The 16,515-nt window shown below is 48.4% G+C and overlaps 1 protein-coding gene and 1 long non-coding RNA gene across 6 annotated transcripts in view; one reads left to right on the forward strand and one right to left on the reverse strand.

Moving 5' to 3' along the window:
* Positions 1–16,515, reverse strand: part of RYR1 (ryanodine receptor 1) — a 225,696-nt gene that overhangs the window by 23,553 nt on the left and 185,628 nt on the right. For 3 of the 5 annotated variants that reach the window (XM_083454659.1, XM_083454658.1, XM_083454657.1), the window contains 5 exons: positions 11,378–11,458; positions 9,395–9,483; positions 7,764–7,892; positions 5,823–5,927; positions 3,586–3,615 (listed from right to left, as the gene is read on the reverse strand). In XM_083454659.1, the coding sequence (XP_083310785.1) occupies positions 3,586–3,615; positions 5,823–5,927; positions 7,764–7,892; positions 9,395–9,483; positions 11,378–11,458 (434 nt within the window). The remainder of the gene's footprint in view (positions 1–3,585; positions 3,616–5,822; positions 5,928–7,763; positions 7,893–9,394; positions 9,484–11,377; positions 11,459–16,515) is intronic. The other 2 variants (XM_083454661.1, XM_083454660.1) reach the window with 1 other exon arrangement.
* On the forward strand, positions 12,201–15,049 carry LOC310684868. Its single transcript, XR_014514903.1, has 3 exons — positions 12,201–12,799; positions 12,955–13,144; positions 13,493–15,049. It is a non-coding gene; the product is annotated as an uncharacterized lncRNA (long non-coding RNA).

Raw genomic sequence — 16,515 nt, forward strand, 5'->3', positions numbered from 1 at the left:
TTCACTGCGCAGCGATCCCTCTTGCTGTTCTGGCTTCTGAGATTCAGAAATTTTTTTTCTTGTTTTCCTCCTCCAAAAACTAGGTGCGTCTTGTTGTCTGGTGCGTCTTATAGAGCGAAAAATACGGTATTTGCTATCTGCAGCCTCTCTGGCAGAACTGCAGTTCCCTGGGAGAGGGACGGACTCTGAAACCAGCATAGGGCTGGGAATATAGAATCGGGGAGGTGAGTACGCTGGTTTCAGAGGTCACGGCGCTCCAGAGCCGCTTCGCCTCTTCGCCCGCAACTCTCAGCCGGCGTCAAACCGAGAGAAGAGGGCCAGCTGCCAGCTTCAGTCAATGTCAACGCAAACCCTCCCCTTCGCCCTCAACGCCCGCGGCATGACAACATGAGCTAGGATGGGGCGTGAGCCAGCAAGCCAAAGCGGTGGCCAACCATGGAGCTCCTGACGACCCCGTTTAATGGTGGTGGCTGGAGGGGGGTCTGGAGAAGCATGGAGAAGCAGAAAAGACAGAAGGAGAGAAAGGAGGGCTGGGGTGATGAGCAAGGGCCAGCTGCTGCAGACCGAGAGGGGAAAGCAGACCAGGCCAGACCACCATATTCCCCTGCACTGAGGCATGATGGGAAAGAGCAACAGACATGTTTATGGCTCAAAATCAAATATCTTTAATACGGTCAATGACCAGCAAACAATTTATAAAATAAAATATGGCAATATAAGTACTATTGTACTACAGATAACAGTGGAGATATGGCCAAATCACAAAACTGGTACTTATGTTTATGACCAGGTTTCGACTTTTAAGGTTTTAAGGATTCAATTCAAATGTCTCTACTGTTTATTATCATTCCTTCAATGATTGCAATTTGAACTCTGTTGCTGTCATCATTGCTCGTCTTATTCTTGTTGCAATGTAACAGTACTTCGCCACAGGCCTGTTAATTTCGGGGTCTTTGTCAGCTAAGAGGTGTCTGATATAGGTGTCGTCTGTACTACGAGGTATTTTATGTTTATGGATCTCCTGCCTGGATCTACCAGCAAGGGCTGAGGGTTTTTTTACAAAGTGTGTGTGTGTGTGTGTGTGTACAGAATGGGGGAAGTGAGGTTTCCCAGGCAGAGGCAGAGAAGTGGGCAGGTATAGGATGAACTGGGAGATTCTGAATAATAATAATAATAATAATAATAATAATAATAATAATTTATACGCTGCCCTCCCCAGCCAGAGCCGGGCTCAGGGCGGCTAACACCAATAAAATCACAGTAAAAAACAGAATGGGGGAGGGACCAATTTAAAATACAAGTTAAAGTGCAATTTAAAATGCAGCCTCATTTTAAAAGTAGCCGATAAATCAAGACCATAAGGGGAGGGAAACATAAGGGTCAGACTGAGTCCAAACCAAAGGCCAGGCGAACAGCTCTGTCTTGCAGGCCCTGCGGAAAGATGTCAAGTCCCGCAGAGCCCTGGTCTCTTGTGACAGAGCGTTCCACCAAGTCGGGGCCAGTACTGAAAAGGCCCTGGCCCTAGTTGAGACCAATCTAACCACCTTGCGACCTGGGACCTCCAAAACGTTGTCATTTGTGGAACTTAAGGTCCTCCGCGGGGCATACCAGGAGAGGTACGTGGGTCCCAGGCCGCAGTATTATTTTATTTTCAAAAAAGGCTTCTGCCAGGCACTTTCCCTGCTGCTCTGGGCGTGTGCGTCCGGCCTCGCAGGTTAATGCAACAGGAAGGTGCCAGGGTTCTCAAACAATGAAGGTGTCAGGGTTCTGGCAACAACACCAGCTGCCTTGCAGAGCTCCCACCCTGACACCTTGCTAAGGTGTCTTCTCTGAAACCACAGGAGTGCCTGTGTGCATGTACATATGTGGAGATGAAATTTTCAGCGGTGGGGGCATGGGAGGCAGCAGAGTTCCATTTCATTGCATAGCCTCCCCTCTCCCTGACCAGCAAAACCACATGCCCTTTAAAAATGTGTTTTTGGGAGGGGGTTATTGGGTTGTTTTCGTTCAGCTCATGTATTTTGTGGTTTTATATTCTGATTTTATCCTGTGAACCGCCCTGAGACCTGTGGGTATAGGGGAGGTATATAAATTTAATTAATAATAATAATAATATAATTATGCAGGATTGTAAATAAAACAAGTGAAAAACAAATTACAGACATTTGCATAAATGTATGAGATAAAAGTATTCTAATACAGTGGTACCTCGGGTTAAGTACTTAATTCGTTCCGGAGGTCCGTACTTAACCTGAAACTGTTCTTAACCTGAAGCACCACTTTAGCTAATGGGGCCTCCTCCTGCTGCCGTGCCACTGGAGCACAATTTCTGTTCTCATCCTGAAGCAAAGTTCTTAACCCGAAGCACTATTTCTGGGTTAGTGGAGTCTGTAACCTGAAGTGTATGTAACCTGGAGCGTATGTAACCCGAGGTACCACTGTATGTTGGATGGAATTACCATATTTTTCTGTCTATAAGACACCCCCATTTATAAGACTCCAATTTAAAAAAATGGGGGGGGGGGAGAGATCTAGCAGTGTATAAGGACCTCGCCCCCCCCCCAATTTTGGACATTATTTTTTAGGAAAAAGCCCTAGTCTTATACACAGAAAAATATGGTAATTTTCACAGGCTGAAATATCTACGGCAGGGTATGGGTTGCCTGGCTGCAGAATCTTAATATCATTTAGCACAATGGTTGCAGAGTCTTATCCAGACCATTGTTCACACCTCCTATGTCATGTGTTCAAAGGAAGGAAAGTCTGGCTTGACCTAGACCAGGGGTCTGCAACCTTTAAGACAAAAAGAGCCACTTGGACCCATCTCCGAAGGAAAAAAAAACTGGGAGCCGCGAAACTCGTCATTATAAAAATAAGTTTTTTGTCACTTTTTTATTATTTCTTTATTTGACCCCTCAGAATTACTCCTCCTCATAGAAATAAACGTTAAATTAACAAGTTACCTTTTTGTGTGTGTGTGTTCTTCACTCCCCTTCAAAACAGTGACCAGCGTACATGCCCCCTTTCAATGCAGTGACCAGCGTATATGCCCCTTACAATGTAGCGGGCAGATGGGTGGGAAGGTGACGTCGGGACGGTGCGTGATTAACGCACGCACCGCCCCCATGCGACGTCACAGCCAGTACAGCGCCCGCCACAGTGGGGAGTGTCGGGGCGCACAATGCGCCTCCTCCCCTCGCTAGTATCCGCCCTGGAGCCGCGGCAAAGGTGTAAAAGAGCCACATGCGGCTCCGGAGCCGCGGGTTGCAGACCCCTGACCTAGACAGCAGCTGCAGGGAGCAGATGAGGACTTAATCTAAAGGCCTCAGGACCCTTTTGGGTGTTTTTCCTGTGTGTGTTAGTTAAACTGGTCTGGCCTGTCGAAAGGAGGAGTAGAGAAAAGCTGCCTAGGGAAAGAGAGGAGAAGTGGATGGGAAAGGAGGAAAAAGAGAAAAAGAAGTGAAAGAGGACAGAAAGAAGGAAAGGAAGGAACCAAGAAGGATGGGTGGGAGGGAAGGAAGGAAGGAGCAGGCAGAGTGAGCAGGGCATGAGATGGCCACATACTACTACATAAAAGGTTCTTACGCCATTTCGAAGTCCTGGGGGTTGGGTCATCTGTCACACATCAGAATAAAAATGTTATTCAGAAACATTTTTAAGAACATTTTTGTATTTTGCCAGGTTTACCATCCAGCACGTTCCTTTGTTGCTTGGGGGTCAGAACAGCCTTGCCCTCCCTTCTCTGGGGAAAGGGGGGCGTGTGGGGTGGAGGAGAGGGGCAAGGGCAGGGAGGAAAAGGGACACCTAGAATCATAGAATCATAGAGTTGGAAGAGACCACAAGGGCCATCGAGTCCAACCCCCTGCCAAGCAGGAAACACCATCAGAGCACTCCTGACATATGGTTGTCAAGCCTCTGCTTAAAGACCTCCAAAGAAGGAGACTCCACCACACTCCTTGGCAGCAAATTCCACTGTCGAACAGCTCTTACTGTCAGGAAGTTCTTCCTAATGTTTAGGTGGAATCTTCTTTCTTGTAGTTTGGATCCATTGCTCCGTGTCCGCTTCTCTGGAGCAGCAGAAAACAACCTTTCTCCCTCCTCTATGTGACATCCTTTTATATATTTGAACATGGCTATCCTATCACCCCTTAACCTCCTCTTCTCCAGGCTAAACATGCCCAGCTCCCTTAGCCGTTCCTCATAAGGCATCTTTTCCAGGCCTTTGACAATTTTGGTTGCCCTCCTCTGGACACGTTCCAGTTTGTCAGTGTCCTTCTTGAACTGTGGTGCCCAGAACTGGACACAGTACTCCAGGTGAGGTCTGGCCAGAGCAGAATACAGTGGCATTATTACTTCCCTTGATCTAGATGCTATACGCCTATTGCATATCTGTGCATATCTTCATTCTCCCAGTGTGGTGGGGGCAGAATCTGCAGTGCGGAAGGACACTGAGCCTGCGCTTCAACCACTAGATTTCACAACCGCAGCTCAGGCTCAGGGTCGTACCAGAGCCCTTTCTATTGTGCATTCACGATTATTTCTGCTTTTGATGGCATCCAGGGTGGCTGTAGGCAGACCCGCCTTCAGCATGGCTTGCACCTGTTTGCACATTCTTCCAGGAAGAGCAGATTTGATAGAATCGTCTTCTAAAGGCAAACTTAAATTGAATTGCTTGCCCATTCCTAAATGGGACTGGCTGCTGAAAAATAGATCTGGACAACCCTCTCTCTCTTTTCAAAAGTCCTAGGTGAATTCCAGTTCAGTGGCAGGGAGGGGCATTCACAACACAGGGCAGGAAAATGTGTGCATCTGTCTGCAAAGGTATAGTGGTATAAAGGAAGGCCAGATGGTGAAATACAAAAATGGTCCTTTTCAGGAGGAGGGATGCTCAAAGCTGTTGCTGAGAGACCAGGAGTGGGAGGGGTGGGGGTGGGGGGAGGCACAGAGCAGGGGAGCCTGGGGTTAGTGCAGAGATTAAAAGGGAGACCGCACCACACGCAACCTCACCTCCCCCATCCACCCCACATCTCACCCTATACTCATACTTCCTGACAAGGCTCTTCCCTCCTGCTCCATCTTTCCATCCTCAAAGGTATATTGCCAAAAGGATGGGGGCTTATCCAGACCCCAATGTGGCAGGGAGCCAACCCTCCAGTGCAAACGAGCCGAGGCACCGGCAGACCCATTTGAAGCAAGCAGAGTCTAGCTAGAATTTTTTTTAAGGACTTTTACCGCAAAGGTGATGGCAGGTGGGGAGAAAAACTGCCTTTCTAAGGAAATGCACCAGACAGCGACCCAAACACAGCCACTTTGCATTCACAGTTTGACTTCCATTTCCCCAAGCCTGGCTATAAAATGTAGAAAGAGCTGGCTTTGTGCACCTAAGCTTGAGCTTGGGGTAGGACCAAGCTGGCAAACTTTTGCTACCGGTTGCAAAAGCCTGGTTCCTTGATTCAAGAGTTGGCTACCGATTTGAGAGTTTGACACCCGAATCCAAAAGCCAGGCTCCTCTGCTGCCATTGCGTGGCTTCCAAAGTCAACCGTTTGGCAAGACAATGTGCAGAATCTTAAGTTTTCCCTGCTTAGCCTGGGGCCTTGGGGCTTGCTCTTTCTTCGAAGCTGGCCAAGAAAGGCTGGTTCACAGTTGCGGGGCTTGGCTGTGGGGCAGACCACGTGGCCTTGCATATCTAAGGCTAAGACCCTGTCTGCTCTGGATACTCTTCCTCAACCGCTGCTCATGAACAACCTCCAAGATATTCCCTACCCTCTGCCCCTTGCCAGGGTTCAGGCAAAAACTTGCACTTGCTCGTTTTCGCTTTTACCTGAGCCAACTTCATCATCATGTGAGCAAAGACATGGAGGAAGCCAATGACAGCGTCCCACAGCCTGCTGTGCGCCAAGCTCTGCTGGTTCCCAGTACACGGTCCCTGGCGAGGAAGGGGAAAATAATGAAGATATCCGATTTATACCTAGTAGTCTGAACATAGGGCTGCTGAAGATGATCTGTGCATGGGGCATTTGTTCTGCCCAGCTTATACACAGCTCAGTGTGGGGTAAATCGTCACATGGGGGCCTAAAGAAAGGAGGGGCTGTGCACTCCAGAAAAGGATGGAGGGGTGAGGGAGCTGTAAGAGACTCAGGGCACCCCCTGGGATAGAGGATCTCCCTTTGATGACATCCATGAATGAATGAATTTATTATTTTGGTCACAGGCCAGTTCCAGCCCACATACAATATCAAGGAGATCATAAAACACAATAGGGGTACATTTGAATTTGCAATTAGGTATAACAGGGGCAATACAGATAGCAACAGTTAAAAATACACATAAATTAAAACTTAATCACTAACATATAACCTAAAATTATCACTTAAGGCCTTAATCATTATGATAGCACAGCTTGTTCCCTACATTTTATGGCAATCGCACAGAATTTGGCTACCCTTAGCGTGATCTCAGGATCCTTGTCCTCTACAAGGGATTTTAGACACTGAAGTTCGGATTCATTTGGAGATTTTTGCATAGCGGGGTAATAAATACTCAGCATGTATCCCCCATAGAAACGGCAGCATAACAAGACATGAGAGACAGTTTCTACCTCCATCAAGCTGCAGGGGCAGACTCGTTCCGCATATGGTACTGCCCTGCAGTAAGGCAGATAGCAGCACGTTGAATCCATCTTTCTCAAGAGACAATGGAGTGTGCTTCTGGGGGTGAAGTCAAACTGCTGCATTAGCAGCACCAAAGTGACCTCCCCAGGACACAAGCCTGGGCATTCTGGATGGAGGTCCTGGGCTGCCCAGACAACAAGACCCCCTCTCAGCCTCAAATATGTTATCCAAAGGAAAGCAGAGAAAGACATTTGGCACCAGCTTGGCTGCAGGAGTTGCTGGAAGGAGGTGTACAAGGCGCCATCCAACCATCTTAGGGACTCCACTCCAGATTTGTGTAGGATCAGAGATTTCCTTCTCATAGATGGGCTTCCTTCCCAGGTAAAAAGGTAAAGGGACCCCTGGCCATTAGGTCCAGTCATGGCCGACTCTGGGGTTGTGGCGCTCATCTCGCTTTATTGGCCGGAAGTACAGCTTCCGGGTCATGTGACCAGTATGACTAAGCCGCTTCTGGCGAACCAGAGCAGCGCACGGAAACGCCGTTTACCTTCCCACCGGAGCGGTACCTATTTATCTACTTGCACTTTGACGTGCTTTCAAACTGCTAGGTTGGCAAGAGCAGGGACCGAGCAACGGGAGCTCACCCCGTCATGGGGATTCGAACCGCCGACCTTCGGATTGGCAAGTCCTAGGCTCTGTGGTTTAAACCACAGCGCCACCCGCATCCCATCTTCCCAGGTAGATGAGCCTTACTTGCCTCTCACTTCCTTTGTGCAAGAACCACCTTCTTGACCACTGTACTAGTGGTCTTGTCCATTCAATCCACTGGAGCCTGTCTTCGCATGCAGGGGAAGTCCCTGACTCATTGTGGACTTGAGAGCCATTGGCTGCCCTCACCTGATTTAGCTGGCCAGTCATAGCCGTTCCCCGGGATGTGGCCCCTATCGCCTGCTGACAGCTTCTAGGAGCGACAGGTGTGAGCTGAATGCAGGGTGGGGTTGGACCATAGGTGGGCAAAGGGTCCCCTTCCAGAGGTACTACCTCTTCCCCTAACACCCCATACCTCCAAAACACAACCCACTCTCTTCTTCTGGTTGCAATTTTTAAAACTGATTTTCAGACAACAACAACAACAGTGGCAATAATAATACCTGGATGTACTCAGTGAGGCTGTTGAAGACCTGCTTGGCTACAGCCATGGCTTTAGAGAAGTTTCGCTTGCCCTGTTCATCAATGACGTCCTTGCCCGAGTAATACCAGTAGAAATCACTAATAGACTCCTGGCGATTTCCGTGGGTGGGAAAGAAATCGAAAGGTTACTTTGCCTGCCCCATTTTCCACTACCCTGCCGGGTCCAAGGAACATTATCTGTGGCCAGAATACTAAGATGCTAAGTCTGAGATGATTTGCGTGATCCTACCGGCAGACTTGATTGTCAATACTTCCTATTTTATGACCTGATCCAGATTTCCCCAACCTGGTGCCCTCCATATCTTTTGGACTGCAACTCCCACCAGTCCCACCAAGGACTTCCAACTCTCAAGAGCTGCCCGTTAGTGGAGGGCTTTTAGTTCAGGCCTCACTAAGCAGTCCTCACTCGTTACAAGCTGTGCTGGTTTCAAGTACAGTGGTACCTCGCAAGACGAATGCTTCGCAAGACGAAAAACTCACAAGACGAAAGAGTTTTTCGTTTTTTGAGTTGCTTCGCAAGATGAATTTCCCTATGGGCTTGCTTCGCAAGATGAAAACATCTTGCGCCTTTTTCAATGCATTCCTATGGGAAACCGTCAATGCATTTCCTATGGGAAACCGTGCTTCGCAAGACGAAAAAACTCGTAGAATGAAAAAACTCGCAGAACGAATTAATTTCGTCTTGCGAGGCACCACTGTACAGTACAATCACATCTCATGTGGGGTTCGGTGCTAAGGGTTCTGTGTATATGCAAAAAACATGTATACTCAAAACCTTGGGACAGCCCCCACAAGAGCATCTTGGGGCTTCCGCAGCCGATGCACCAAGGTCCCAGGAGGCTCTCGTGAGATCTCACCGGGCCGTCTAAGTTCCTGCGAGATCTTGTGTGAAGCATCCCAGACCTGGCACACAGAGAGCTCTTTTTGCACTGAGTTTTGCCAGCACAGAAAGAGCTTTTAAGCTCTCCACCTCGCTTGGCATTTAAACTTGTGGGATTTCAACCAGCAGCCTTCAACCACATGTAGCTGAAACCCCACAAGTCAAATGCGCAGAAGATGTGGTCATACCATATTCTGGTGCCAAGGGCAGAGTGCCTCTGGGCGCAAGAAGACCTTTCCCCCTATGGTGAGTACATTTTGAAATACAGTGGTGCCCCGCAAGACGAATGCCTCGGAAGACGAAAAACTCGCAAGACGAAAGAGTTTTTCGTTTTCTGAGTTGCTTCGCAAGACGGATTTCCCTATGGGCTTGCTTCACAAGACGAAACGTGTTGCGCCTTTTTTTTTTTAAACCGCCAGTGCATTCCTATGGGAAACCGTCAATACACATTGGTGCTTCGCAAGACAAAAAAACTCGTAGAATGAAAAAACTCGCAGAACAAATTAATTTCGTCTTGCGGGGCACCACTGTAATAAAAAAAGGGAAAGGACCTTTCAGGTGACGAACCAGATTCTCAGACTTGTAAGGTTTGCAAAAGCAGGCTGAAATTCTGGTCAGCACAAGGGCTGAAGTGCAGCTGTCTCTGGGTCTTATGCTTTGACAGAACTGACACTTCCTGAGCTGGATTTGGCCTGGGATGAAAACACCCACCTGCAGACGCAGAAGGTAGTCAACAGTGCAGATGATTATGTTGATGGTGGTCGTGTTCCCCGTCTGTGTCCGCAGGTAGTTCTGGAAGTCTGGAGTAAAAAGGGAGGCTGGTGAGAATGGGACACTTCCTTCCGCTGATAATATCTTGGTTCTCCCACCCCCCCAAAACCCCACCTTTATATTTGCAACAACCCTTAGCAGTTAGCCAATGCATCGCATGTGATGTCAAGTGCTAGACAGGTAGCGACACAGCAGCAGAAAGCAGGATTTAACTTCCCATGCTTCAGATGATGCATAGGGAGTTCAATCCTGCCCAGTTAAGGCTTGTTAGAAGGTTCTTTTTTGGGGGGGGGGGCTGGAACGGGCTGGTGCACTGGAACCTTTTAGAAAGCAGGATTCAGCCCCCAGCATTTCAACTGGTGCGCTGGGAATTCAATCCTGCGTGGTTCAGGCGTGCTAGTGGGATGGGGGAAACGGGCTGGCATGCCCGAACCCTGCAGATGTGCAAGGAGTTTAATCCTGATTAACCTCTTCCCAACCTCCAAGGATCAACTATACGGCCTAGGACCCTCGTACCTACGGGACTGGTATGTCCCACAGAAGAACTTACAGTCTGCAAATAAAAATATCCTGAAGATCCCAGGCCTCAGAGAGGTTAGGCTGGCCTCAACTAGAGCCAGGGCCTTCTCGGCTGTGGCTCCAATCTGGTGGAACGCTCTGTCACAAGAGACTCGGGCCCTGCGGGACCTGACATCTTTCCACAGGGCCTGTAAGACAGAGCTGTTCCACCAGGCCTTTGGTCAGGGCGCAGCCTGACCCCCTCCTCTGGCAATCTGCACAGAATCTTGCTTAATGGTTGCCATCAATTTGATTTTAATTAATTTTTATGATGAAAGGTTTTTAGAATGTTGGATTATTTTGACTGTTGTTAGCCACCCTGAGCCCAGCTTTGGCTGGGGAGGGCGGGGTATAAATAAAATTTATTATTATTATTATTAACTTTGACAGGTAAGTGGGACAGCCCACCTGTTGATCAGTCAATATGGCATCAATATGATTGGCAGGGTGCTGCTGCTCTTACTCCCCTGTCAAAGTCAGTCCGCCAAGCGGGAAAATGGCAAGTCAAACTGTTAGAGTATATTGAACTGGCTAGATTAACAGAGGCAATTAGAGATCACACTAGACAAGAATTTCAAAAAGCATGGGGAAAGTGCAGAGAATACTTCACAAAACAGTGCCCTAAAATTCACACCTGGGCTTGTTTCGATTAATGTCTGCAGGAGACTTTGTGGATATTTAAGTTATTATTAGAAAAATCTTAATAATTATTCATAAAGGAAACAGCTTATAAGAAGTAAATAAGGATGCCAGAAACAGGATAAAGGAAGTCTTTTATTTGGTTGTTTGTATTGTTGTATATTATGCTTGTTGTTTGTTATGTTTTGTGTCTGATGGGGGTGGATTTCTGTGTTTGGGGGGTGGGGAGTTTGTGTTATGTTGTAAATAAAATTTCCAATAAAAATTATTTTTAAAAAAGAAAAGTTGGTCCGCCAAGCGGAAAAAGTTCCCTGCCCCTGACACTCTACGCACCCTTTCCATTAGGCCCCAACCATCCTGCCCTCCCTTGCCCTGTGTATTCTCCCATTTCCCTCCCTCTATCGACTCCATCAGCTCCAGTTTTGGAAGCCCTCTAGGTTGCATGTGGAAGAAGAGAAGAAGAAGAAGAGTTTGGATTTGATATCCCGCTTTATCACTACCCTAGGGAGTCTCAAAGCGGCTAACATTCTCCTTTCCCTTCCTCCCCCACAACAAACACTCTGTGAGGTGAGTGGGGCTGAGAGACTTAAGAGAAGTGTGACTGGCCCAAGGTCACCCAGCAGCTGCATGTGGAGGAGCGGAGACGCGAACCCGGTTCCCCAGATTACGAGTCCACCGCTCTTAACCACTACACCACACTGGCTCCCCCTACCATGTGGAACCTACCATTGTTGTGTCCTTCACAGAGGAGCTGCAGGAACCGGAAGAGGTCCTGTGTAAACAGATCGTCCGCCATCACCTTCTCTCCTAGAGCAGGGGAGGGGTCAAGGGAAGAGAGAGAACTGGCCAACGTTAGCAGGAGCAACACGGAGAGAGGAGGAAAACAATGGAGTTGGGAATGGCGGCAGGGTGAGGGGGGGGGGTTGGGGTGAACGGGGCAGGGGAGAAATGTGCGGTTAGTACAACCCGGGGGTTCTCCAACGCTGGGCTTGAGAAAGGGGGGTGGTTTTCGGGCAAGGCAATCCACACGGCAAAACAAGGATGCTGCACACAGATCAAGGGGCCGCCCTGCAGGCCTCACTCTGGATGTTTTATTATTATTATTATTATTATTATTATTATTATTATTATTACAAATTATATACCGTCCTTCATCAAGAGCTCCCAGGGCAGAGTACAACATTAAAAACGCATTAAGGTAAAGGTAAAGGTACCCCTGCCCGTACGGGCCAGTCTTGACAGACTCTAGGGTTGTGCGCCCTTCTCACTTAAGAGGCCGGGGGCCAGCGCTGTCCGAAGACACTTCCGGGTCACGTGGCCAGCGTGACAAGCTGCATCTGGCGAGCCAGAGCCGCACACGGAAACACCGTTTACCTTCCCGCTAGTAAGCGGTCCCTATTTATCTACTTGCACCTGGGAGTGCTTTCGAACTGCTAGGTTGGCAGGCGCTGGGACCGAACAACAAGAACACACCCCGCTGCGGGGATTCGAACCGCCGACCTTTCGATTGGCAAGCCCTAGACGCTGAGGCTTTTACCCACAGCATTACAGAACGCCAATGATAAAAACATAATAAAAAAGCATACTGACAGGCAGCCTAATAATAAAACACAGTCATACCTTGGAAGTCAAACAGAATCCGTTCCGGATGTCTATTCGACTTCCAAAACATTTGGGAACCAAAGCACGGCTTCTGATTGGCTGCGGGAAGCTCCTGCAGCCAATTGGAAGCCCCGTCGGACGTTCAGCTTCCAAAAATAGTTCACGAACCCAGAACAGTCACTTCTGGGTTTGCGGCGTTTGGGAGCCAAGAACTAAGCTGTTCGAAAACCAAGGTACAACTGTAGTCATCATAATAAAATAGTCATCAGAATAACTATTTATTAACAGCTAGTTAGGGACTAGGTCCTCACTGAAGATGGTCAGTAAGGAACGGCAGAGCCTGAATTAAGGACGCTGGGGCACCGATTCCTTGTTTCAAGGGATGCTTGTCGGAATAATAATAAAAAACTACTTGTTGCCTACCCTGGATGTTTGCACGCCTTCTGAAGGAGCAAGCAGTCTCCGTAGCTAGAAGTGCCTTTTATCAACTGCAATTTGTTTAACGGCTACGGCTGCTCCTGGACCAGGAAAGCCTTGCCACCGCCAGTGGCGTAGCGTGGGGGGTGCAGCGGGGGCCGGCCGCACCGGGCGCAACATCTGGGGGTTAGGGTTAGGGGGCGCAAATCCACGGGTTAGGGGGTACAAATTACTTGCCTTGCCCCGGGTGCTGACAACCCACGCTACGCCACTGGCCACTGCAGTTCATGCATTGGGTACTCCAAGGCCTGATTGCTGCAACAAGCTCTATGTGGGGCTTCCCTCGTGCTTTTCCTGGAAGCTGCAGTTAGTGCGGAATGCTGCAGCATGATTGCTGACAGGAATGAGGCCTTGTCAGCACAGGACACCCGTGCCAAAGATCTGCACCGGTTTCCGATTTGCCAGTGGCGTAGCGTGGGGGGTGCAGGGGGGGCTGGCCGCACCGGGCGCAACATCTGGGGGGGTGGGCGCTCGCACTGGCAGCTCTCTGCCCCTACCTGGCTCACTCACTCTCTCTCACTGCAGTGCTGGCTGTGCGAATCCGATCCGAGCCGCCGGGTCGCCGCCCACTGTCGAGGGGGGGGGGTGTGCCAGGCGTGCGGTGCGGTGCGGAGAGAGAGCGAGGGACTATCTGGGGGAGGGACACTGCAGCGGGGGGCGCAAATTACTTGCCTTGCCCCGGGTTAGGGGGCGCAAATTACTTGCCTTGCTCCGGGTGCTGACAACCCACGCTACGCCACTGCGATTTGCTACTGGGCCAAGTTCAATGTGTTACCATCAGCGTATGAAAACCTTTAAGAACTCAGGTCCAGTTTACCCACGAGGTTGTCTTATCCCTCATGGGCCCACTTAATTGCTTCAACTGGTGGAATTGGCTCTACTACAGGGGCCACATAATACCAGTTCCACATTTGCAAGAACCATTTGTGTGGCCATTGGAACTCCCTGCCTATGGAGCCCTGTACATTCCTGTTTAGACAAGCCAAACCTGGATGCTTATAAATTGAGGCAATTTTAACCTTAGCATTTAAACTTCCATACGTTTTAAATCTTGCTTTATTTTTTTGCTTCATCTTTTTGCAAACCGCTTTGAGGTTGTTGTTGTTTTGTATTACCATCCAGCGGGGTATACATTCTATGAAATAAACGAATAAGCACAAGACAGCTGATCTACCCAGGATGTGGAAAGAACGGAGGTAGTAGGATTCTATTATTAACTTATTAATTAATTGCATTTGTATACTGCCCTATATACCCCAGGTCTCTGGACGGTTCGCAGGATAAAAAAAAAATATCACAATATAAAAACACAAAATACATAATCAAAACAAAAACACAACCCAATAACGTCCCACCTCCACAACACATTTTTAAAGGGCATTGAATGTCAACCAGTCAAAGTCCTGGTTAAAGCGGAACCATTTCTGCCTAGTGCCCAAAGGTATATAATTCTCGGCTTAATGGGTTGGAAGAGAGCGGTGCTTGTTTGAAAGCTCCCCCCCCTTATTGGTGGGGGGCTGGACCAGAGTGAGGACTGCAGCGGCCGACCAAGAGTTAGTAGGATCACAAGTGCCATGCATTTGGTTAGGGGATCTCGTGGCTCCATTGTGTAGGGAGGGTAGAGTTTGTGTCTGGGATATTGCTTCCGGGAGGGAAAGGGTTATTTGGGCTATCTGTGACATTCCAGCAAAGGCTCAATGTCAACAGATAAAGTCCTTTGCAAAATCCCTGCATGCCTATTGATGGAGGTTACATATTTTAGTGGGGAGAAGGTGCTGAGACTGGGAGTGCCAGAGTTGTATGCAGGCAGATGAGAATAGTTCGGCTCAACGCCATTAGCATAAACGACCGGTTTATTCTATCCGGGTTTGTTTGTTGTTGTTGTTGTTTAAAAAACCTGTGCACCCAGGGCCAAATTCTGAAGTGTAGTTTTGGGACAAGCTATTTTTTTTTTTGCGGAAAACACAACCTGCGTAAAACAGAAAGTAAGGACTTGACATGGTGCAAAGGTGAAATAAATTCCAATGGACCAGAATAACGTGAGAGCAGTGGACAGACACGGAACTGCGATGACAAAGAATTAAGAATAAAAGTTGGAGGAGAGTGAGTGTAAGAGACCCGGGATGTGGCCCCCATCCTTGTGGGTTAATAGAATTAGTTGCAGACGGTCAGCGACCAGTTCACACCACCCGTTCTGTGGCATTGGTCATTAATGAAGATATGAATCCAACGGCACGGGGAGGGCAAGAATGGCGGATGGGTCTCCCATTCACACGAAACGGCCCCTTCCCCTTCCATTCCTCCGGGTGGATTCATATTAGCCCACCTGGCATTAATGACCAGCCCCTTTTCCATTTTTCTTCTTCTTCATGAAGTTGCCTCCTCCACTTCATGGATGAAGCCAAGTCAATCACCTGATTTCTTCCCCCTCTGGCATTGTCTTCCCTTTGTGGTGGGGCAATCGTGGCGCTCGGGACGGGGCTGGGGTTGGGCGTGGGGGTATTGGAAGGACAGAAAGAGGTGGTGCCCAAAATCATCCCGATAAGGCTTGTTTTATCTGAGGCTCACAATGAGAATCCAAAAAGCTCCAAGCCACCCTTTCCCCAAAAGCTGGCGCCCTCTGGATTGTTTTGGAGAACAATTTACACCAGCTGGCATGGGCTGATGAGAGTTTTAATCCAAAACATCTGGAAGGCACCAGGTCAGAATGCCCTGGAGCACTAAAAGGAGATAAACAGGACAACATAGTTGCTACAAGGACAGCAGAGACACCGTGACTCTAGAGCACAGAACAAGAATAAAGCAAATGTACTACAGTAAGGGCTCGTCTACACTTCCTTTTGTGTTGCTGTCTGCTCCAATTTGGCAGTAAGATGCGTGCTTTCCTGGGACAAGAGGTGGGGCAAAAAACAAAACCTGCAAATGTTATAGAATCATAGAGTTGGAAGAGACCACAAGGGCCATCGAGTCCAACCCCCTGCCAAGCAGGAAACACCATCAGAGCACTCCTGACATATGGTTGTCAAGCCTCTGCTTAAAGACCTCCAAAGAAGGAGACTCCACCACACTCCTTGGCAGCAAATTCCACTGTCGAACAGCTCTTACTGTCAGGAAGTTCTTCCTAATGTTTAGGTGGAATCTTCTTTCTTGTAGTTTGGATCCATTGCTCCGTGTCCGCTTCTCTGGAGCAGCAGAAAACAACCTTTCTCCCTCCTCTATGTGACATCCTTTTATATATTTGAACATGGCTATCATATCACCCCTTAACCTGCTCTTCTCCAGGCTAAACATGCCCAGCTCCCTTTCATACCTGTGCCTAGAAATTTCATACCTGTGCCTAGAAATTTCATACCTGTGCCTAGAAATGCAACACAAAAGGAAGTGTGGTTGAGCCCTAAGTGACTATAGGGAGGCTCACAAACAGCAGCACGTATAACACAGAGGAACTATTATGAGAGATCACAAAGCGTTAAGTGATAAAGGAAGAGAAATGTTACACAGGCAGCCAAAGAAAGAAACAGGTTACGTCCACAACATACAATTAAATGGTTCTTATTCCACTTTAACCACCACAGAAAATCATGGGAACCATAGTCTGTTAAGAGTGCTGGTAATTGTAGGTTTGTGAGGTCAGCACCCTCTGCAAACTACTGTTCCCAGGATTGTCCATGGCTGATGAAGTGCTGTGCTTCAAATGTATGGCGCTGATGTGACCACAACTGCTACAAGGACACCACGGGCTTTCTCTGTGAAAACCCGCTCTTTAAAGCTCAATTGGAGCAAAT

The sequence above is a fragment of the Podarcis tiliguerta genome, assembly GCF_965153285.1.
Source record: "Podarcis tiliguerta genome assembly, chromosome: 8".
NCBI lineage: Eukaryota > Metazoa > Chordata > Lepidosauria > Squamata > Lacertidae > Podarcis > Podarcis tiliguerta.